Raw genomic sequence first — 25,405 nt, forward strand, 5'->3', positions numbered from 1 at the left:
TTCTGGATTTGTTTATTTTTGCTTTTATTTCCTTTGCCTTAGGAGATAGATTTTTAAAAAATTTCTACAGTTCATGTCAGAATGCTCTACTTAAGTTCTCTTCTAGGTTTTATGGTTAATTTTTTATGGTGTTCAGCTTGCAGTTGGTCCTTAATCCATATTGAGCTTATTTTTGTATGTGGTGTGAGGAAATGTCCTAATCTCACTTTTTACATGTATCAAGAGCTGTCCACCTTTCCTAGCACCAGTTATTGAAGAGATTATCTTTTCTCCATTGTGTATTCTTGTCTCTTTTGTTGTAGACTAATTGACTATAAGGGCATGGTTTTATTTCTGGGCTCCCTATTCTGTTTTTAATCTATAATTCTACTTTTGCGCCAATACCATGCTATTTGGAAGAGAAAATGGCAACCCACTGCAGTATTCTTGCCTGGAAAATTCCATGGAGGGGGCCTGGCAGTCTATAGTCCATAAGGTTTCAAGGAGTTGGACACAGACGTGACTGAGCGAGCATACAATCACGCACTATGCTCTTTGGAGGACTATTTCTTAATGATATTGTATTTTACATAAAATTTCTTCTTTTGGTGGAATGTTGGATTAAGTGGATTAGTTTTCTTCCCATTCTAAGTTTGTGTAGATTTTTTGTTGCCTTAGAGACATTATTTGTAAGCTATCAATGTTTTTAAGTAGAGAATCTGCTCCTGGAAGGTGATTAAGGTAGTGCTATGTTTAGCTTTGGAGCCGGGTATCTCCTCACTTCGTGCGCCACATTGTTGGTAATGGCTGAATATTGGATTGAGTTGCAGTGAAGATGTCTTCACTCTACACCCAAAGTCTGAACCTAAAATTCCATCCAGGATGTTAGATTCATATGTTTAACACCCACAGAAAGAATTACTTATTCAGATTTTCTCAAATGCAGAACTGTAGACACATGTTTCAGTTTTTTCCAGCTGGTGTAACAAAATACCATAAACTGTGTGGCTTACACACAACAGAAATTTACTTCTCACAGTTGTGGGAAGTTCAGCTTGCCCGATGGCTCCGTGGTAAAGAATCTGCCTGGAAGGCAGGGTGGGGAAGATCCCCTGGAGAAGGATAAGGCAACCCACTCCAGTACTGTTGACTGAAAAATCCCATCAATAGAGGATCCTGGGGGGTCTACCGTCCATCGGGTTGCAAAGAGCATACACGACTGAGCATACATGCAAACTCATGGAAATTTCAAAATTAAGATGCCAGAGGATTTTGTGTCTGGTGGAGGTTTGTCTTCTGGTTCATAGCTGGTGTCTTTTAGTGGCAGCCTTACATGGCAGATGGCAGAGGAAATCTCTCTGGGGCCTCTTTTATAAAAGCATTAATCCAGTGTATGAGGGCTCTGCTTTCAGGACACAATTGCCTCCCAAAGGCCCCACTTCCAATCAGCATCACACTAGGCATTAGGATCTTAACATATGAATTTGGGGGAAAGTGAAAGTGAAGTGTTAGTTGCTCAGTCGTGTCCAGCTCTTTGCTTCGCCATGGTTTGTAGCCCACCACCTACATTGGCAGGTGGAATCTTTACCGCTGAGCCACCACGGAAGCCCAGTACATTTGACACTAGCACCCTATTTCCAGTTTTACAAGGACCTACAATCTACTATCTGTCCTCATTTCTCTGCTCCTGATAACCTCCATTTTCCTCCTTCCATAGCTGAGATATTGTGGCTGATATTATAATCTATCCCATACGTAAACTCAACTATCCTCCTCTCTTCCTTCCTGGCAAAACTCAAATGCTGGTTTAATCTAACTCCTCCCCACCAAACATGGCTGGAGAAAAACATTTAGTCATATTGACTGTCTGCTCCTAAATTCAAGACCAAAAGATGAAGTGGGACTTTATTCTGCCCACCCAGAATCTCTTTATTACTGCCCAGACTTCCCCAGGGGCCCATTGGTTGAGGCTCTTAGTTCCCAGTGCAGGGGGCATAGGTTCAATCCCTGGTTGGGGAAGATCTGCATGTTATGCAGCCAAAAAATAAAACAAAAAGTATCAAAACTTTCCACATTTGGCCTTCCCTTGTGACTCAGACAGTGAAGAATCTGCCTGTAATGCGGGAGAGTTGGGTTTGTTCCCTGGGTCAGGAAGATCCCCTGGAGAAGGGAATGGCAACCCACTCCAGTATTCTTGCCTGGAGAATTCCATGGACAGAGGAGCCTCGTGAGCTACAGTCCATGGGGTCGCAACGAGTTGGACATGACTGAGAGACTAACACACACATGGGCTGTGACTCAAGCTTTCTGAGTTTTACTTATTGGGGCTTCTCAGGTGGCGCTACTGGTAAAGAATCTGCCTGCCAATGCAAGAGACTCAGGAGATGTGAGCTCCCTCCTTGAGTTGGGAAGATCCCCTGGAAGAGGGCATGGCAACCCATTCCAGTATTCTTGCCTGGAGAATCCCGTGGACAGAGGAGACTGGCAGGCTGCAGTCCATAAGGTCACACAGAGTTGGACATGACTGAAGTGACTTAGCACTCAGCACTCAGGAACTCTAGTCCATTACATTTCTACCATTATAGGTGACAATTTTATCCCTTTTCTCTGCCCTCAAAACTCGAATACCGCTTTGCCCATTCTTTCTTTTAGCAGATGATCTTGCTTCCTTTTTCACTTCAAAATTAGAAGCCAGGAGAAAGGAACATTGGCAAGCTCTTCACCACCACCATCCCTATGTATGTACTGTCATCTAAACCTATTCAGGCTACTTTTCTGGGTGATACAGTATAGCATTTTTCCTATAAAAATTAATCCCTACACTTGTAACTAGATCCCACATCATTTTATCACCTTTAGCGATTGTCCTATTTGCCATCCTCCTTAAAACTAGACTTTTCCATCAGTGCAATGTATTTTCTTCTCTCATTTTTTAGCTAATATTTTCAGTTTGTATGGGCTTCCCTGGTGGAGAGGTTAAAGTGTCTGCCTGCAATGTGAGAGACCTGGTTCGATCCCTGGGTCAGGAAGATCCCCTGGAGAAGGAAATGGCAACCCACTCCAGTATTCTTGCCTGGAGAATCCCATGGACGGAGGAACCTGGTGGGCTACAGTCCACAGGGTCTCAAAGAGTCGGACACGACTGAGCGACGTAACTTTCTTTCTTTCTTTCTTTTCAGTTTGTATTTTATTCCTGTGTTAGGTCATCCCTAATATGTCACAGTGCTTTGAGTATAAGAAACTGAACTTGTATATTTTTTTTGTATATATCTCAATAAATAATTGCAAGATTTTGCTTAATTTTCTACCTGGCAGAATTTAACCTTCTATGAAGTTTTTTATTTTATCCAAATAAAAATATCTAATAAATAAAAACAGACCCTTGACAGATCAGTAACTTTTTGTTGAGTGAATAAAGAGATAGTCATGCAACAATTTTAAATGAACTTGATTTTAAAAACTGAGTATTAGTTCAAATTAAAAAGAAACGTTACGATGGAATTCCATTTCCTTGTCATGTGTAGCCGAAGGACAAAGAGAGGTATTGTTTCTATGATCCTAGAGGACGTAGAATTTGTGTTCACATAGTTTCATCTGTATTAAGGTGTCCCAGAATAGATGATTAGTACAAATGCATATGCATGTGTATGTGCTTGTATATACATGCGCGCACACACGCATATATACACACGCAATGCTTTAATCTTTACCTGTGACACAGAAAGAACCTTTGCAAGAAGAGAATTTTTGTTATTGTTAAAGTGACTCTTGTACATTCTGAACTCAGACTGCATCACAAAAAGCGTACATAAATAAATCTCTTTTCCATTTTGGTGCTTATGAGTGTTGGGTGTCTTGGGTTCCTAAACTGAGCACACATCAAACCATAAAAGCAGGATGCAGTGGGAGTGCTGTTAACACCAGCTCAGCAGGAAGCCCATTTGGGGTCAGTAAGCAGGTTGCTAATGATCCCAACCGACAGGAAGAAGGTGGAGGCGGCAAGAGGCAGGCGCTCATTTAGGAGTAAAATCAATACTTTTACTTGATGGGTGTGGTCCTTTTTAGGTAGTTCTGCAAAGAAATTCCAATGTAGAGTCTTAAAGTGCCAAGTTCCTATCACTGTTTAAAGCTTTTAGGAAGATAGGTTTTGTGAGAAGAATACTTTATAGACCAAACCTATGCTGAACAATCTTCTTGTTTGTTTAAAGCAAACAAAAACGACTAACCCCAGCAGAATTTGCCAGCCATTTATCTGATTTTACCATGTTTCTCAAAGGAATTGATCACATCGAAAATTTGTTATTTAAAAATATGCTTTTGGTATTTCCTGGAAGCTCAGTTTTTGTTTCTTTTATAAACATAAGGAGTAAAGCTTTAATGGGAGAGCAGTTTATCCCCAGATCACTCATGTACTAATTATTTTATGAGCAAGCTATTTAACCATTCTGAGTCTGTTTCCTTAGCTCCACTAGTTTGCCAGTTTTCTGTAAAAATACAGCAAGTTCACTAACATCTGTCCAGATGAGAAATGTAAATTTTAGTTATTATCATGAAGTGATTTTTCTAAGTTCTTTCAATTATCTAAATAAATATTATTTAACTATCTGTGATTGAATGTATACATGAATGAAGAATGAACTAATTGTGAAGTAATCAGAAAGGCTGACATCTTGGTGTAATGGCTTGCAAATATTTGTAATTTTGACTTTAACAATAGAGATAGTAAAGGAAACAGAAAATTCTAATAATAAAAACTGGAGGAAAATTAAGAGATCTCACAATGTCGTGGTCATGTAATATTAGCTACATTTTCATTTTTCAAATGTGTGTAGTATTTCTATATATTTATAATAAAGATGTCGAATTTTTATTTTCAAATAATTTTAAAGTTACAGGAATAGCAAAAATAACCATGACAAAATCATAATAATACTTATTTCATAAAATTTTGGTGAGGATCAAATGTGCTAATATATAGAAAGTTTTAAGAACTTTAGAAGAAAATGAATTGGGAGGAAAACTGCTTGAAGCTGATAAACACCAGTTGTTATCATTAAGTTTCAGTTTTGTCTCCTTAACAATGGTGATAGTAAGAGTGCCTATCTTAAAAGATTATTACATGCATAAAACTTAGCAACCTGGGGTTTTTTTCTGCCTAAGTTAATGACAACCTGTGCTTTATAGATAATAAGGCTTCTTATTGTAAGAAACCCCATTTGAGTTTCCATGATTACTTAAATAACATCCCCCTAAAATAAAATTGCCTATGCATAGTTTGTTTTTTATTTTTTTACCTAGAGTTAACAGTTACATCAAGTCTTCACATTTCCGGTTTACCTAGGCTTCCCATCAGTATCTGTCAATGTGAGGATGAACCTAGATGATCTTTCCTAAAGTGCATCTGGTAAATTATTTTATATTAGGACAACGTTTACTGGTGGAAGAAACTTCAGTCACATTACTGTCTAGAAATGGTAATCAAATTGTGGTGGAAAGAAAACAGCCTGTATGTTACTCTCCCATTTTTCTAACTGGATTCTTTGTGGTTCAGGGTAAGAGGCTGGTTGGGAAGGGGTTCTGATGCAGCTTGGCAGGAATGCTCAGAGCCACATGATAAATATGGCTGGCCTGCCTTGAACTCACATTTCATGTAGACTGAAGTATTGATGAAGAGGTGAAATTTTATATTAAATATGGATATATATGTGATTAAAATAAAAATTTTACATAAATTTTAAAGATGAAACATATGACTTCAAAAATATTTAAAAGTTAGCTGACTCTTGTTTTTATAAATCTGAGATCGATAATTCATTTTGCTCTACTATTAGGAATGTTTCAATCAGCAATTAGATTACTTGTTTAAAAATACATGCCAGACACTGTGCTATGCTCTCAATGCAAACAAAGGTGAGCGAGTCTCATTGCAGCCTTATTTACCAAATACCTAAGTGCCCATATGGCTCTGGTGATAAAGAATACACCTGCAATGCAGGAGACCTGGGTTCGATCCCTAAGTTGGGATGATTCCTCTGGAGGAGGGCTTGGCAACCCGCTCCAGTATTCTTGCCTAGAGAATCCCCATGGACAGAGGAGCCTGGTGGGCTATAGTCCATGGGGTCACAAAGAATTGGACATGACTGAGTGACTAAACACACAGCACCTAAGTGCCCATTGATGGATGAATTGATAAAGAAAATGTGGTATCTATACACACATATACACACACAATGGAATAATATCCATCCATAAAAAGAAGGGAATTCTGCCATTTTGTCAACATGGATGGACCTTGTTAACAAGGTTGGAGAAAAATGCATACTGTATGATCACACTTATATGTGGAATCTAAAAAAAAATTGAACTTATAGATTCAGAAACAGATTGATGGTTGCCAGAGATAGGAATGAGGGTGGGGAGAGGGATTGTTGAAGGTGGTCTAAGGGTATAAACTTCCAGCTATAAGTCAAGTCATGGAGATGTAACACACAGCATGGTATGTGTAGGTAACAATACTGTGTTACATTTTTGCAAGTGGTTGAGAGTAAGTCTCACCATAAGAAAAATTTGTAACTAAGTCAGGTGGTGAAATGAATGTCAGCTAAACTTATTGTGGTGATCATTTTGCAATATATACCTGTATCGAGTTATTTTGCTGTATACTTTGGCCTAATACAATGTTATCTGTCATTTATATCCCAGTAAAACTGGAGAAAAAAGGTGGTCAAGATTCAGGTGGCTCCTGCCCTCACTGGACTTACAATCAAGCAGTGTGGCAGATTTTTTTTTTTAAGTCAAGCTAACTTAATTTTTGTAAGAATTTGTGAGGTTCTATCAGTTATTTTCTTAATTCTGTGTTACTTTATTCATTTTCTTGATAAGCACTAAAAACAAGCAGAATTCTCAGACACAAAGTAGTGAGATTATGAGGATGGGGAGTTGTGGATTGTTCAGAAGCAAGAGTTAATGTAAGGAGACTGTTTAAGGGGAGTCTCTGCTCTACATGTAGCACATGATAGTGGAAATGGAGTTAGAGTTAAGTGGATTAATTTGAAAACTTATGTTGGAATTAAATACAGACTTTCATGAATTGGGTATAGGGAGGAGATGAGAAGAAAACAATCAAGATGACTTCTGTTTTGAACAAATGGTGTTTAAGAGAGAAATAGATGAAGAGAGAAATCAGGGGTTTCTTCAGTTACAGGCATATTAATTTTCAGATAATTCTTAGACATTTAATTAGGGGTGTGCAGTAGGTAGTTATATATGTGAGTCAGGAGCTTTGAGACAGACATCTTAGCTAGGGATAATATCTTGGCATCTTGAGTAACCCAGCATTAAGTCAAAATATGCTGCTTGGTTTATTTGAACTTTTGTTCTTAACTTATACAATACTATCTTCCTAACATCTTTAAACCTCTAGACATAAAAAATTAGCAACAGCAAATATAATTCCATGAAACAAACATGTAGGGTATACAGAGCTAAATCCCTCAGGATTTTGACCACTAAGAAGCACAACTCTGAGGATAGCAAGAAATGTAGTAGAAGGTAATATATGATAATTATACCATAATAATCATACAAATAAACTGTTGTAGATATAGAAGTCAATTTCATAAAGATCAGCCCAAATACCAGAGTCAGGGAAGTGAACAAAAAAAGATAAACAGTAGACAAAGAGGAACAGGACAATAACAAAGGAAAGAAGTCCAGGGGCCGTAAACAACAGCTAATACACATTTTCAGAGTCAAGAGATGCTGGGGGTCATCCGTAGTTGACAGTGCCGCATCAACTGTCAGACTAATGGAGGGCGGTCATAAAGCCAGAAACTGTGCTGGGCCAGGCGCAGAAGAGAGAGTAGGCCCATGGGCTGGGCAATGAGGCTTATTCCTGACATGATTATATGTCCTGTGTGCAGGAACCATTTGCGATTCCTGTGGGTCACTTAATGGATCTCATTAAGCTGGTAGGTGTCAAGAAATAGTAGCAACCTCTAAGCCACAGGAACATCCTACTGTCTTTAGTTACATTAATTTTAGACACAGCACATTTTTTATTATAAGGCCAATTCGAGAGGTGCCACTTCAGAGTAGAGTTACTTGCACAAATAAAAATGATGTGCTCAGTGTTCAGTCCTTAGCTAACTCTGCCATCATCCAGGCTTTGACACTCACCTCACCTATATGCACTTAAAACTATTAAATAGAAATCAGACTTTGAATTTTATTGCCAGGAAACGGCCAAAGGTAAGAATGTAGCAATAATCCTGGAAGAGCAATTCCTTGCTTCTGCCTCTTCCATCTTGTGGGAACAACCTGCAAAAGCCTGTTCAACAGGAAGCACAGTTGGCCTTCAGTAGCAGGGGATCATATCATGTATCTGTAAGTTGGGAAAATCTTGGCAGTGAAAGGGCTCACTGTAATACACTGGTGGGTGTCAAAGAATTGTGGTTGCTGAAGACTCCTAAGAGTCCCTTGGATAGCAGGAGATCAAACTAGTCAGTCCTAAAGGAAATCAGTCCTGAATATCATTGGAAGGGCTGATGCTGAAACTGAAGCTCCAGTACTTTGGCTACCTGATACAAAGAACTGACTCATTGGAATAGACCCTGATGCTGAGAAAGAGTGAAGGCAAAAGAAGAATGGGGTGGCAGAGGATGAGATGGTTGGATGGCATCACCGACTCAATGGACATGAGTTTGAGCAAACTCTGGGAGATGTTGAAGGACAGGGAAGCCTGGTATGCTGCAGTCTATGAGATCGCAAAGAGTTAGACACAACTTAGTGACGAATAACAACTTTAAAATTAGAGCTGTTTGTTCTAAATTACTTAAAATAATACAAATAAAAATTTAAGATGTGTTTATATTGATTACTTAAATATTAAAAAAATAACATGAGAAAAATGATTATTCTTCATTTATCCTCATGTATTTTTATCAATTGAAAATTCATTGCCCTCTCTGTCTCTTATACAATTTCACTGGTATCTTTCTGAAGGAAACTTTTTTCAAACAGGATTTTATTATTTGATTTGTTCAGTTTCTTTCTTGCATCAATTCCTTTCACCACATTTCAGCATGCTTCTATTTGCAAGTATTATTTGTTTATATTAATAGCTGTTTCCAAAATTTCAAGAGTTGACGTATATAGGGATGCTCCATTTACTGGATACTATTGTTAAAGATTTCTAAGTGATTTTGAAAAACAGTATGAAATTTAAGATTTATTTACAAAAAGTTGTTCTTCAACCAGAATCATGAGGGGTGCTAAGAAAATGCCGACTGCCTTCCAGAAGCATCTGTATTTTTTGTTCAACATCAGCTTTTTCTCCAAAATTTTGTAATAAAGTTATTTTAACCATGTATATATTCTATTTGTAAATCTTGGCACATATGCACATTTTATTTTGATTTGTAGAATATTTCAATTTGCTTGGACTCAAATGTGAATTATTTTTGCATCACAACCACTGTACTATAGAAAATCAAGCTAAACTGTAGTATAGTTTCTAATATACTATGTAAAATCCAATTATTATTGAAAAGTTCTGATTTTATATTTGAAGAATTTGGCATAGAGCAGATAGAATGATGTAAAACAGACATAGTTTAAATGCCTTCAGAATTATTCTTCTGTGGCAACACATTAATATAAACTTTTGCTTAACTTTTTGTATATATCCAAAAATACACCTTGATACAGAAAATAAGCAAAATTAATTTAGAATCGTCATTTGACCTAAATGACAAGTCATAGTTCAAATGCATTTTAGGTGCATGTGTTAAGTCAATGTAGATGCATGTGTTAAATCATTGTCTTTGGGCATGGTCTTAAAATAATTACTAATTTTTGAAATAGATACTGATGTTTCTTGAGGAGAATTATTTTCTGGCTTTCATTTAGTTATGCCCAAGAAAACATGAGAAATGAAAATTCAGCATGTGGTATTTTAATTAAATATGCAGTCTCAATTTTATTTATTTTTGTCAAAAGGGTTTTATTGAAAAGTTAAAAAAAGTTTTCAGTAAACACTAAAAGATAAGTAATTATAAATTGATGCCACACACATGGCAAAATCAATGTAGCACTGTTATTCTGACTAATCTCTTTAACCACATTATAGGCTTTATAGCAGTCTGACCAGCCTTTTTACCCCTAGATATTTCTTATCAAGCGAAACTGTAATTTTAAACTAAACTCTTTCCTACTGAGTCTATCAAGGAGCGGCCCGGTAGCTCCGTGAATTTTGTAGGTTAAATCATGGACTGGATCATACATGGTGGTACACTTAGTGGTGACTAAGGGCCGCAGAGTGGGCATGAGACAACCTGTCACAAAGACAAAAGAAAAAGCAAGAGAAGCAGCACTTATCATTCCATCTCACTGAGATGAAGCAGCTTCTAACCGGGAGCCTTCAGTCCTTCCCCAATGCCAGCATCCCGATTTCCGAGAATATTGCTGCCTTGTGCTTAAGACAGTCATCTTCCTCACTTTCATCTATTTTCGCTGGTGATGAGTTTGTTTAGCTAGTCCCCCATTCTTCATCCATGTGGTCAGTCTTCATGTGATCTCCCACAGCACTCGTTTGCTGGAGGGCTGTAAAGTTCTAGCTCAGTATCTAGTGTTGGAAGAGCTGCTGCTTTTGGTCCTGTCTTAGAGGGTTTGGCTTCTCAGCCCCTTGCTGTTCATGCTTCAGCTCTGTCATCCATCAAGTGCAAAGTGGATCTTTTACATTAGTTTTTATTGGCGCACGGTTGCCTGCAAGGAGATCCAACCTGTCAATACTAAAGGAAATCAGTCCTGAATATTCATTGGAAGGACTGATGCTGAAGCTGAAACTCCAAGACTTTGGCCACCTGATGCGAAGAGCTGACTCATTTGAAAAGACCCTGATGCTGGGAAAGATTGAGGGCAGGAGGAGAAGGGGACGACAGAGGATGAGATGGTTGGAAGGCATCACTGACTCAATGGACATGAGTTTGAGCAAGCTCTGGGAGTTGGTGATGGACAGGGAGGCCTGGTGTGCTGCGATTCATGGTGTTGCAAAGAGTTGGACACGACTGAGCAACTGAACTGAACTGCCTTACAACGTCGTAGTTTCTACTATACAGCGAAATGAACCAGCCATCGTTGTTCAGTTGCCCAGTTGTATCAGACTCTTTGCAACCCCATGGGCTGCAGCATTCCAAGCTTCCCTGTCCTTCACTATTTCCTGGAGTTTCCTCAAATTCATGTCCACTGAGTCGGTGATGCTACCTAACCATCTCATCCTCTGCTGTACAGTAAAATGAATCAGCCATCCATATACATGTATTTCTTCCTTTTTGAACTTCCATCCCATACAGGTTATCACAGTGCATTAAGTAGAGTTCCCTGTGCTATACAGTCAGTTCTCATTATCTATTTTATGGGGGGGAAAAAAGTGAAAGTGAAAGTCACTCAGTCTTGCCCAACTCTTTGCGACCTCATGGACTATACAGTCCATGGAATTCTCCAGGCCAGAATACTGGAGTGGGTAGCCTTTCCCTTCTCCAGGGGATCTTCCTAACCCAGGGATCGAACCCAGGTCTCCCACATTGCAGGTGGATCCTTTACCAGCTGAACCACAAGGGAAGCCCAAGAATACTGGAGTGGGTAGCCTATCCTTTTTCCAGGGGATCTTCCCAACCCAGGAATCAAACTGGGGTCTCCTGCATTGCAGGCAGATTCTTTACCAACTGAGCTATCAGGGAAGTTTTATATATAGTATCAAAACTGTGTGGGTGTCAATCCCAGTGTCCCTATTTCTCCCACCCCTTGTTCACCCCTTGGTGTCCATATATTTGTTCTCTATGTGTGTGTCTCTATTTCTGCTTTGCAGATAGCATCATCTGTACCATTTTCTAGGTTCATGTATGTGTTAATATACAATATTCATTTTTCTCTTTCTGACTTACTTCGCTCCATATGACACTCTTTAGGTCCACCCACATCTCTGCAAACAACCCATCTAGATAATAAGGCTTGGTCATCTAGGTTCATTTGTTGCACATCAATGGCTTTCTTGGTGTTGAGCTCTGAGCCCAGCCACCTTCCTCTATAATGGGACACTGCCTTTTGCTTAGAAAAAGATCCTGGCAAATGCCACAGCTTACTGCTCTATTTGTCTACAAGTTACTGCTTGTCAAATGTTATGTTCCCCAGAAAATAAACTTTGAGATGGTGATCACATGCAGAAGATTTATTCGTGAGTGTTTTGGGGATTTATAGCAGTGGAAAGGAAGGGAAAGAAGCAGAAGCAGAAGTTCAGCTGCAGTGGAAACTCACTGGAAGCCTCTGATGACTCCACTGGAAATTCTGAAGAGGGAACGAGCCTTCCTCGTTCTCCTGAGTTGATGCAGGATGGCCAGGCTTTCATAATCCTGGATTTGTTAGTTGCTGATTGAAGGCTGCCCAAGAGGAGAGTGTTACTTTGATTGGGCAGCTGTTTTCAGCTGAGGTTATAACCAGAGAGGACTGAGAGATGAGGGGCTCTGTGCCAGCAGCGTTCCCAGCAGTTGGATATAAACAAAGTCCTTTGTTCCTGAAGGGGCATCTTAGTGGCTCATGGCAGCACCTACACTTCCCTTGGAAGCACTAATGGATTTCTGTTACTGGCTTTTTTTTTAACATGTTTAGAAACAATTTGCAGAAAATCAGAAACCCAAAGTGTCTGTGGCCCATGAGAGTTATAATGTATTCCTGAAACCTGGACATGCCTATTTCTAGACTTTCTGTTACATGATATAATGAATACCTTTAATAATTAAGTCACTGTTTAGTCATAATTCTATTACTTGCCATCTAAAGTGGTGATACAATCTTATTTATAAAACAGAAATAGAGGTAGAGAACAAATGTATGACTACCAATGGGAAAAGGAGGGCAATGAGATGAATTGGGAGCTTGGAACTGACATACATATACTGTTGATACTGTGTATAAAATAGATAACTAATGAGAACCTAATATAAAGCAGGGGACTCTTCTCAGTGCTCTGTGGTGACCTAAATGGGAAGGAAAACAAAAAAAGAGGGAATATATATTTATACATAGCTAATTCACTTTGCTGTGCATTAGAAACTAACACAGCATTGTAAAGCAACTATATGTCAATAAAATGTTTTAAAAAAATACTTCTATGAGTTTAAAACTTTTTAAAACTTCATTTTATTTATATATTTTTGTCTGTGTGTTTGTGTGCATTAAGATATGAATGCAAATAAACCAAAATGACCATGAGCAGGAAGAAAAAAAGTGTCTAACAAAATATAATCAAAGTGATATAGCCAAGCCATTCAATGACAAATTAGTCAATCAAAAATGATCAACTGCTGACTTTTGAGAAGAGGTTTAGGGAGAGACTTTACTGAGGAGATGATGTTTAGGCTGAAACCTGAATCATAAGATGGAGTCAGGCCAGTGGGGATGTGGGAAGAGCATTTCTGGCCGAAAGAACAAAAGCCCTGATGCAGGTGATTTTGTGGGCTGGTCTACGCGTTTCTCTGTGGTGGAATCAGTGTCTTGATAGCATGGCTAGGAACTCTAAAGCTTGGGCGTAAAAGATATTTGAGGGTACTGGGTAGAGTCTTTTTGATCATTTTCAATAAAAGTCCAGGCCTTTGATAAAAGCCAAAGTGAGAACATAGTAGTAACATGGGTACAGAGCAGTGAAGGGTGCAGTGTGTATTCTGGGACAGAATTTGGCTTCCCATCTGTGGTTTGAGAATCTTAAGGTGCTCCAATGATAAGGTTTTTTAAATTTTTATTTTAAGACATAAAGCTCTTTTCATCCCGCCTAGGGATTTTTGGTTTATTCTTTTTTATTTTCTGTGCACTAACATGTTAATATTGATCAACAACATTTTAAATGTGATAGGGAAGGGGAACAAGAGAAATTATCAAATAAATAATGACTTAGGAAGAAGAAAATTTTGCAAGAGGTTGTCTACAGTTGCTAGACAGAAAGCTGATTTTATGTTGAGAACAGACTTTCCTACAAGGATGTGTATGTGTGTGTGTGTGTAGTGTTTATATAAATATATATTTATTCAAGGCGGTAAACATAACTTTATTGCATTATAAAACTGGATTAAATAACAGGAGCATAACAACAGAAGGCTATATCTTTCTTTTATGAATAAACCTGGTAGAAGTGGAGGTGAGTTAGTACTGTATGTCAAGAAATTTCTCAAAAATTTTCAGTAAAGTTGCCAGAAAGTTGCTATAAGTTGTTGGAAAACCTTCATAAAGATTTATCTCTTTTTCACCTACATGAATAAAAAAGAAAAACTGCTGAAAGAAATAAAGTAATATTCTATAGACCAAGATTCAAAAAAAGAAGAACTTAAGAGTAATGGAAAACTTTGAGACATTAATTTGTGACTATGCAGCATCAGTGATGCCAACTTGCAGATGTATTTGCTAAACTGCTGCCAGTAATCACTGAGAAATTACAGAAAATGGGAAAGATAGTAGTGTCAGCCAGGGTTCATAGCAGGAGACGGAAATACTGTAAATAAGCAAAGATTTAATTCGGTAAATTGGGTGCATTGGAAAGCCTGGAGAAGTGGACTCTAGTCTGGGCTTCCTGGAATGGCTCCCAGACACAAGAGAGCCAAATCACCAGGGGAGCTCCAACCTCTGAGATTATCCTAGAAAACCTGAACTTCCAGAATACATAATTGTAACCAAGATTTGAAAATCACAGAGCTGGAACTGTGTGCTCATTATTACCATCATTGCTACTCCATCATGCTGGTGACTGGAAACCACTGGCCTGATGGCTGGTCCCTGAAGACCATTAATGCCTTTTCTTCAGATGCTCCCCTCACCCAGGAATCTGGTGCATGGCATGAATTTTCACTGCTTCAGAAGTAAATTTCAGGTCTTCTTGAGACCAGGCCTGTCAACTGAGAGATGTTAAAAGATGGCCACCCTTGCTTTTGCCTTACAAATCTCCCATGATTGCATCTGCATGGCAGAACCATATTGGAATCCAGAATACCAGCTGTAAAAGCATCTGGGAATTGTATGAATGTCTTTCAAGTCTCTTCAGTATAGGAAGGCATGATACATGGGGTTAAGTGGAAGTTCAGTGAGCCAAACTACCATGTTCCATACAACCATAGATAGGCAAACATTCTTATTTCTCTAGAAGGAAGAAAGAACGCATAAGAGACATCTGCTGAACTTGACATTGGCCCTAGCATTAGTTAGAAAAGAAAACCTGTGAGCCATTAAGAAAGAATGTAGTGATCATTGAGAATAGGGGTTTCATTAGAAATAAATCATAGCAAATAGCTTATTAAAGTGGTAGGTAATAGAACTGTATGGCTATGATGTATCTGGATTTTAATAAAGATTTTGTCCCAGACTTTTATATCGTGGGACTTGTGAAATGTGGTCAAGATGGCAGTATAACTGATTTGTAATTAGTAGAAAGATTAAAAATTGCTAATTAGTAGATATTATACCTGTCCAATTATAGCACATAAATATAAAAAAGAATGACATACATATATATATGTGTGTTTATATATATATATATATATATATATATATATATATATATTTAATCCTGCCCTACATCACACAATGACTCCAGCAAGGATATTACCAATTCCAAGCTCACTCTGCTCACCACAGGACAGGCTAATAAAATTGGGAGATGAGGTGTTGAGGCAAGGAATAGCGATTTTATTCAGAAAGCAAGCAGACTGAGAAGATGGGAGACTAGTGTCTCAAAATAAATAACTGTCTTGTCAGGGGTCTGGATGCCAGTTTCTTTTATAGAATGGAAAGGTGGAGGAGGTTAGGAAGTAAAGTAAAAAGGCCAAAAGTCTTTTAAATATCTCCTGGAATAGCCAGCCTTGGGGAGGGGATGTGTTAATTTCTTCTTTCCTGTAGCCATTCACAGGTCAGGAATGGGTCAGCTATTCATAGACACTTTGGTTTAACCTTCAGGCAGAGGGGCAGGGTTCCCCAAGGCAGGCCATTATGTATGGACAGTTTCCTTTTAGTAAATAAAAGCAATGGGAAACAAAGGTTAAAGTAAAAGAAACAGATCCAACATGGAGTCAGATTTTGTTCTTCCCTGAAACAAAGACATTGACTTGAAAAATAGTAATAGTCATTGTTTATTGAGTGCACACTCTAGGCGAGGCACTGTAGATACATCACTACCTCATTTATTCCTTATAACAATCTTGTCAGATTGTTATAATCTTGTTATTATCTCCATTTTTAAGTATGAGGACATTGATGCCAGAAAGTGTAAGTGACTTGCTCATAACTTCACATCTATTAAGCAGTAGTGCTGATTCAGACCTAGAATTGTTTCAGAAAGAGGTACCAGAGGGAGAGAGAACTTTACAACACTTCTAGGAGAAACTGGCCAGAACCTGCCCAGATACCCAGAAGGTGACATTTTCTCGGTCATCCCACATGGGCCTACAGTGTTGCAGGATCTGTTCAGTATCTCAGGGACTCAAATGCACATTGATGAGCTTCACTAAAGGCTCACACATAAAACCAGATGCCAAATTTTTTAATTACGAGAAATTCAGTAGTCAAGCTAATCAAATATGGGCAGATTTCTTGCATGCAGGATTCTGAAGGAGAGCCTGATGAGCAGAATTTCAACTGCAGAGGGTAGAACCAGCCTAAGGAGACACAGACTAGATTGCTAACTGGCCTAGGTCTGTGACTACCACAGTAGGGATGTCCACCTGGCTGACTGGATGCCTGGACCAACATCAGTCAATCACTGTTAGTCGCTCAGTCATGTCTGACTCTTTGTGACCCCATGGACTATAGCCCACTAGGCTGCCCTGTCCATGGAATTCTCCAGGCAAGAATACTGGAGTGGCTTGCCCTTTCCTTCTCCAGGGGAATCTTCCCAACCCAGATTTCAAACCCCAGTCTCCCGCACCGCAGGGAGAATCTTTAGCATCTGAGCCACCAGAACCCTACATCAGAAGCATTTATTTTGCCAGGTCGTACCAGAATTTGCCTCTCTTACTCCTTCCTAGGCTGACATGACTAATTGCTATTCTTTCTTTAGATATTTTAATGACTTGACATTAGTTATTTGGCTTTAAATTTAGTCTTTCTCTTTAAGGTGACAGTTCTGATCAGTTTCCTGCTGATATAATTTGTTATCTCCAGGAAACAAGTTCAGTTCCTCTATTTCCTGTCTCATTGTTACCCTTATACACTACCTAAAAGATGAAGGCCCATTTGACTCTTTCCTTTCCTTGTGCTGCCATTGGTAGGTTAACAAGAACAAACGCAAGAATAGAAGTATCAGTGTTGAAAGACAGAGTCAAATAGCAGTGTAAGATTTTAAAAAGACAGTGTTTCTAATTAGCATAGGTTCACTGTGAATCAATAGTGTGAGATGCATTTATCAAAGGAGCTAGGGCAGACTCAGCTGTATTAACTGTCAACAGAATGAATGAGTAAGTAAATGAATGAAGGAGTTGATAGCCTTTCTCTACTCTTCACTGATATGCCATGATTAGAGGAACAACATCACTTTCAGAGATCACAGACTGGAATATATTCAGCAGAAACTGACCAGATGGCAGTAGAACTTGAAATCACATTCTGACAAATGGAGTAGGACATTGGTGATATTTAGCTCACAAAAGAAAATACCTGGGGGCGGGGAGTAAAGAAAGCTAAGAGTTATTGAGTGCTTACTGAGTGCTTATAGATTAGGCCAGAGATTGACCAGGGTCTTTAGTGGATTTCAATCATTATAGGTCTGTCATGATGAAAAGTCCTGGAGGAAAGCATGGCAACCCACTCCAGTGTCCTTGCCTGGAGAATTCCATGGACAGGAGGAGCCTGGTGGGCAATAGTCCATGGGGTCTCAAAGAGTCGGGAACAACTGAGCGACTAGGCACAACAGCGGAGCATGATGAAAAAGGACATTATTTTGAGTTGCCCTGGAAGGCTAGGCTGAGCGTAGTTAATAGAAATCACGGAGACAATTCTGTTCATTAGAATGATGACATTTCTAGCCCTTGAAATTGTCCAACGACAGAGTTGGTTGCCTTTTTGTCCAGGAGCCCAGGTTTTTGAAGCTGCTCAAGCAGAGATTGAGCAAAACTTGATGAAGATATTTTGGAGAGGAATAAGTATAAATGCAGGCATGGACCAGATGAACTCTAAGGCTGTGTCTAAACTTATCTTGTAAGTCTGTCATCCTGCAATGCAGCAATCATTTTCTTTATCTTTTAGTGTAGAGACTGGAGCTCTACATGGTTAATGTCACTTCCAGCACAATAAATCAGTAGGATACTGGTTGCTGCCTTCCTTCCTGGCAACTAAGACAAAATCTAGTACAATCCAAATTTGTAGGAATGGAAAAAACTGCAAGTGGGCTAATTAGACGTAATAGCAAGAAGAGACTGACTTCCTCATTGACCCCTAGACCCATGTACTTTGAGTATGGCAGAAACATAAAGCATGGTAAATTATTCTCAAATGGTTTGAAAGCTTAAAATGTTAGTAACATTCATTTCTGTCTTTGTATTTAAATGCAGTTATTTATGCTTCTGAAATTCTCTCTGATTACATTCTGTATTTCAAGCTCTGTTACCGTTAAATGAATGCACTTGGAACATCAGTCCACCTGTGCATTCAAGGCAATTAACATCATGCCTTAAAAACTGGTTCCTCTGAATGGGGAAAGAATGAATGTCTACTTAAAATAATCAAAGACCAATAAAGTTTTATAGCTAAATATCACATATTAATAGATGAGAAATTCAAGCCCCTCGAGATTAAATGCCTTGCCACAGTCACATGGCTAGTGGCAAATTCGAGCACTTTTCTTTCTTCTTTTGTCCCCTACTCACTGATGCAATTACATGCTGTTTTCTTGACAAGATACCCTTTTACTTTTCCTAGCAAGTAGAAGGTTTCTATACTAGTCACTCTTACATCTTTATTTACAGTTGATTGACATGTGTCTTGAGAAGCAGGTATGTGAGTAGGATTTCAAACTAGTATTAGTATTTCTCTTAGCTCGGTAGGCAGGAATTGTAAGGGCTCCTTTGTTATTAATTCCGGATTGCTCTTGGGTCTCTGCAGCGCTGCGTATGATGCTGTTCTTGACAGAAATGTGGCCATTAAGAAGCTCAGCAGACCCTTTCAGAACCAAACGCATGCCAAGAGAGCCTACCGGGAGCTGGTCCTCATGAAGTGTGTGAATCATAAAAACGTGAGTTGGTATTTTAAACTGCTGGTGGTGGGAGGTGGTGAGATTGGGAAAAGAAGATCAGTATGCCAACTTGAGTGGGAAAAGCTTTCTTTACTTTGCAATTTTTGCCTCTTAAGATTGTTTATCCTGCCCATATGCTACATTTGCTTTCATTGTCCTCACGGTAGCTTTCTGCTTAAAAATCATCTGAAAAACCATATGGCATGGAGGGACTAAATTGGATAGATATTTCCCTGTTAAGAAATTAACCATTGGATGCGTGAAACAGGGCACTCAAAGCCGGTGCACTGGGAAAATCCAGAGGGATGGGATGGAGAGGGAGGTGGGGTGGGGTTCCGGACAGGGAACACATGTATACCCATGGCTGATTCATGTCAATGTATGGCAAAAACCACCACAATATTGTAGTTAGCCTCCAATTAAAATAAATTAAATAATTAAAAAAATTAACCATATTTGGTTTTCTTACTCCAGATTAACAAAAAAACTTCATGCATTTCCAAAAAAAAAAAAAAACCCTCCAAAAAAACCAAACAAAAACCCCAAATATCTTAAAGAACAATATGCTATATTTCTTTATAGTAATTTAAATTTAATTATTAGCAGGTGAAGATTTTTATCTCCTTTTACTTTTGGTTATAGTCTGGCAGTGGCCTCCAGCTATTCAGTGTACATACTGCGCTCTGGCATCTTGCTTTTGGTAGGATGGGGCAAAGGTGCAGAGACGTATCTGCAGAGCATTCAGAGCAGGTTTGTCAGGAACGTTGCTCGGGGACTTCCTTGGAGGTCAAGTGGGTAAGACGCTGTGCTTTCACTGCAGTGGAGAACTAAGATCCCACATGTCTTGCAGTGCAGCCACAAAAAAGAAAAGCATTTTGCATTGAAACTCAGTAGGGAGCACCATTACAGAGCTTTCTTCACTTCAGAGTATAATCTTCAACCACCGGTGAAGGCCTCTAGAATTCTTTCTGTGCTCTTGTTCTTCTTAGTAAGGATAAATGGGAGATAATTCTTCTTGTAATAAAGACAATAATAAATAAATCATAATAAATATAGTATATATTTTGTTACATATAAACATGTAATAAAGTAGATTATTACTATAAAACTGTAATATTAACTGCTTACAAAGTCTTTCTCGAATATGAGTCAGTTCACAGAATATATGAAATTATGAGTACACTTTTATAAATAGGTGAATTTGTCGTAAGGCACTAAGTAGAAGCAAATATATGAGTGTGTAGTTGAAAGATATTTGAAATAAAAATATGTGGATTTAGGCCAAATGAGAGTGTTTCTTTTCTCCTCTATTACTCTACTTTAATGAGTTTTTAGTTCAGTCACTTGGCAAATACTTGTTAACTGAATAAAAGTGCCAGGTATAGATTGCGCTCTAGATGCTAACAATACAGCAATGAAGATAAGAGAGACCAGTCACTGCCCAAGTGATGCTCATATTCTACTGAGGAGAGAAAGGCAGTCTGCAAAATAGGCATATCTATGTATAGAATGTCTATCAAGTAAAACAAGGCAAAGAAGGAAGATAAAAGCTACTGGTCAGTGCAGAACGGATAAGGTAACTCTTTTATAAATAGGTTGAGCAGGAAAGGCCTTACTAAGAAAGAGAAATTTTATGAAGTGTGAACCCATCTCTAGTCTGGCCCAGCAAGGAACATGATACTTCTAGGAAGGAATACAGAAATGACAGAAAGGATGATTCCTAAGAAAAATCATTCTACTAAAGTAATTTGTTCTTTGAGTATGATAAATAAAGCCAGGAGCAAGATTAACCACATGACCAATGCAATCTATTTTTATGATAACAAAGAGGATGAGAAATATCATAGGCAGTGGAAGATGGATGGACACAAATGATGAAGCAACTACATGGGAATTTTTTATAGTTTTTGTTTTCATACATTTATATTTCCCTAACCCTTCTTCCAGCCCCTGTAATGCAATAAAGGCATTGTGGACAAAGTCCTGCTTACTTTGCCAATATGAAGGACTCATATTCCCCAATCTTGACTGGACTATGGGGGTTCATGTTCATGATACCTGAAAGGATTTCCAAGTTGAAATAATAATTTTAAATGGCATCCGATATGCTACTCCATTTATCTGTGTATGTACATAGGTTTGTATACATATATATATATAAGTCAATGGAAATAAATTTCTAGAACTTGCTAATAGAGAGGAGGTTCACTTACAACTAAATGTAAATTCCACATTAGTGCTTGTAATACTAACTAAAAGTAGTCAGAATGCAGAATTCTGTTAATGCTGTTAAAGTAATGTAAAATATTGCAATTATGCCAATTAAATTTTTAATAATAAAGAAGACAATCTGTTTAGAAAATGCACACCTGTCTAGGAAGTGATAGCTGATATGATAGTGGGGTCATTGATTCATAGCTGTGCCGTTTAAGATGCTAGAATAAAAGGGAACTGAATCCAGATTCCTGCCTGAAAATTGTTGAACTAAAGTGGAAATACCTGTGATGATCTGTTTCTAAAGACAAGATTTTTAATTGGTTATTAATAAGAATTAGGATTTACAAGGGATCAAAGGAAGAACAGAGGAGAAATTCTCAAAGGAAAATCAAAGACAATGAAGGTATTACAAGAAGGACATGGTAAAAAGGCATACAATGTGTAGTTGGGAATTTACCTTTTAAAGTAATAAACTTTGATTTATTTAAAATTGTAATGCTATTTTCTAGATAAGTTTAGATTACCTAGATTATCTATTCACCAGGTAATATCGATTAGCACTTTTTCATCTTTAAGAGTTGTTTGTATGGATTGTGTATGTGTGTGTCCTATACATAGTTTCTGATGTTTTCATTTGAACAAATATCAAAATTAATTGCTTGATTAGAAAGCTCCCTTGGAGGAGGGCATGGCAAGCCACTCCAGGATCCTTGCCTGGAGAATCCCATGGACAGAGGAACCTGGTGAGCTACAGTCCATAGGGTCACAAAGAGTCTGACACGACTGAAGCAACTTGGCACACACGCAAAATAAATCACTTTCTAAGATTAATGAGGTAATATAAAAACAGGCTCATAATATATGTTCCAATGAGATCTGGAGATATTTTTCAACACACACCATAACTAAGTATACAGAATAACAAAGCACTTTAATCACAAGTTTGAAAATATTTTGACAGTTTTATTTCTATATGCATATTCCATACTGCAAGGTTGCTTCAGAATAGATAGTCTTGGTTTTTGATACAACCATTGCCATGTATATATACCTGTACATGTGTGCTAAGTCACTTCAGTCATGTCCGACTCTTTGCAACCCCATGGACTGTAGACCATCAGGCTCTACATATATATGTATATAAGCATTGGATAGTATTGTGATTTTTTTTCAGTAATTTATCAACAAATGAAAACTACTGAAGACCTAAATCATTCCCTAAATTGACTGTGTTCCTCAGATGTTGAAAATCATTTTGTCTTGTTTATTACTTCTTGTTTGTGTACCACTTATGAACTTTATTGAAATTCATTAGTTCATGTTTTAAAGATGTATAAATCTTCCACTTGTTTTTGTGAAACGGTTGCATCCATTTCATGAGTAGAGTATTGCTTTCTATGTTTTTATTTTTATTTCCCACTGGCACATTAATAAAGAATATTTAGCTGAAAGAAAATTTTGAGTAACTTATATATGCAATTGAGTTGCATAAGACAAAGGTTTCTTCCTTTTAAAGTTTACTTATTCTGTTTACTGCCTAGTATATTAAATAACTAAAGCAGGAGAACAAAAAAGTTCAAAAACCAGAATTTTAATAACTTTTACAATACATTTGCCTTTAAGCTCATCATCGATATCATGTAAGACATACCTTTCCCCATACATACCATTGGAGTTTTAGTTTAAATAGTATTGGAGTGTGAATGAAGTAGGAGCAAAAGAAACTAAAGTAACAACATAGAAAAATTCTTGACTTAGAATATCTCCTTGACTTAGAACATCTCCTTGACACAGAAAGCAAACTTTTCATTTGGAGGAAGACATGGGCTTCCCAGGTAGCACTAGTGGTGAAGAACCCGTAAGAGATGCTGGTTCAATCCCTGGTTTGGGAAGATCCCCTGGAGTAGGATGGCCGCCCACTCCAGTATTCTTGCCTGAAGAATCCCATGGACAGAGGAGCCTGGCAGGCTACAGGCCATGGGGTCACAGAGAGTCAGACACCACTGAAACAATTTAGCACGCACAACACCCTCATATAGCCTTGCCAAGTCCTGCTCGATATTTCACTGATGCTTAACTTTCCTTACATGTTTTTTCCTCCTTTTTTGTTTAATTATATTATCACCTTATATTTACCAAGGAGAACCACCCTCTATAGAAAAATCACAATTATGTACCTTCTCTGACTCTTCTGCCTAAGAATTTGAGCTTTATAATTGCATTTTAACCGAAGATAGATCACGTACTCCTTCTGAGTACATTCTTCTATGAGACAGTTCTAGAAAAATTTTCCAACTTTTCTATTTCCATCATTGTACTAATATGTGACTTTGAGCGGAATAAGTACTTATTTAAATATGCTTTTCAAATAATTATTTTTCTCCTTTTTTCTTTCTCTCCTCCCATCCCACTGTCTCTTCTCAGATTATTAGTTTATTAAATGTCTTCACACCCCAGAAAACACTGGAGGAGTTCCAAGATGTGTAAGTAACACAACTCATGAAGGAAGCGGGAGTATAACATTCAAGTAACACAAGTGACGTTGACAAGAGTCAAATGAATGAAATTCCTTAAGAACTGGCAGCAAATGAAAGGGATCCCGGAAGTCTCATTTTTTGATGTTTCTTCCTGGAAAGACAGTTCTGCTATTTTCTGGCCTTCTGATTCTTTGTGTTTTGTTGTCCCATGCTCTTGGTTCAATCAGAATCAAGGAAGGCTTGCTATTTATTCTTTATTTTTATTTATTTTTAATGTATTTTGTGAGCTTTCTAGAATGAGTCAGTTCACTTTGAGAAATATTAATGGTGGCCATGATAAAAAAAAATCATCCTTAATCTATTTTTGTGGTGTCTTGGATTTTGTGCAAAAAAATTACCAGGAATATAGTGATTATAAGTGAATCACAGCATGTTGTCTTTTTTAACACAGGTACACTGGATTTAATGGAAAATTCTATTCTGAATTTTTTTTTCTTATTTGTAATGTTAATACTCAGGAAAGAGTTCAGGGAATTCAGGGTAAAGTTGAGAACAAAATGAAGGTAGAAACTACACAAATAGAAACTACACACATGTAAATGCTACTTCTATTAGGACCTTTGTGGTAGAGTTACCATGGCTATCACGCATGCAATACTTGCAAGTTTTTCATATTCTTTTTTTTTTTTTTTTTAGTTTTTCATATTCTTAATTCACTTAGAGGTTGAGCTGGAAAGTTTGGAAGACTTAGAGATTTAGAAGAGGATTCTGACTTGTTTGAAGGACTTCATGGGTCTTGTGATTTGAAACTAACAATGTGGATTTACCTTGCAGTTACTTAGTAATGGAACTGATGGATGCTAACTTGTGTCAGGTGATTCAGATGGAGTTAGACCACGAGCGAATGTCTTACCTACTATACCAAATGTTGTGTGGCATCAAGCACCTTCACTCTGCTGGGATTATTCACAGGGTAAGAACACAGCCCAGAATTATAATTAAGTTGCTTGTGGAGAATAAAGAGCAACTGTAGATTACATTCTTTATGTAGGGGAGCTTGGTTAAATATAATGTACTTCCTCATTTATTTTACTATAGAATAGGCACATAGCTCACTAATGTGTAGGAGGAAACTTTAGCACACCATAGCTGATTTTGTTTAATGTTTTGTTTCAGCTCACTGAAAGTCAGCTTACGAGGCTTCTCAGAAATTCTGATTGACAGAGGTCATACGTGCAGCTGAAACAAGACAACTCATTTCCATTGTTTGTTTCTGGTCCCATAAAGACAGCTGCCCTGATCTGCTATTCTGTCAGGCCTAGAAATGAAATATAAACTAAAAGGCTTATGTTGCTGTAAAGAGAAACCTAACAGATGACAATCAATGATTCTTTTTTTTCCTAAAAACCTCTTCCCAAGATGAGCCAAAAATTGTAAAAATGATGCAGTTATCTTCTGGGTTTAAAAAGCTTTC

General features: G+C 37.9%; 1 protein-coding gene across 9 annotated transcripts in view; it reads left to right on the top strand.

Annotated features, from left to right (window-relative positions):
* The window catches only part of MAPK10 (mitogen-activated protein kinase 10), a 589,148-nt gene that overhangs the window by 477,462 nt on the left and 86,281 nt on the right, over positions 1–25,405 (top strand). For all 9 annotated transcript variants that reach the window (XM_020902101.2, XM_020902102.2, XM_020902105.2 and 6 more), the window contains 3 exons: positions 19,108–19,237; positions 23,879–23,937; positions 24,766–24,904. In XM_020902101.2, the coding sequence (XP_020757760.1) occupies positions 19,108–19,237; positions 23,879–23,937; positions 24,766–24,904 (328 nt within the window). The remainder of the gene's footprint in view (positions 1–19,107; positions 19,238–23,878; positions 23,938–24,765; positions 24,905–25,405) is intronic.

Source organism: Odocoileus virginianus, chromosome 29 (genome assembly GCF_023699985.2).
Source record: "Odocoileus virginianus isolate 20LAN1187 ecotype Illinois chromosome 29, Ovbor_1.2, whole genome shotgun sequence".
NCBI lineage: Eukaryota > Metazoa > Chordata > Mammalia > Artiodactyla > Cervidae > Odocoileus > Odocoileus virginianus.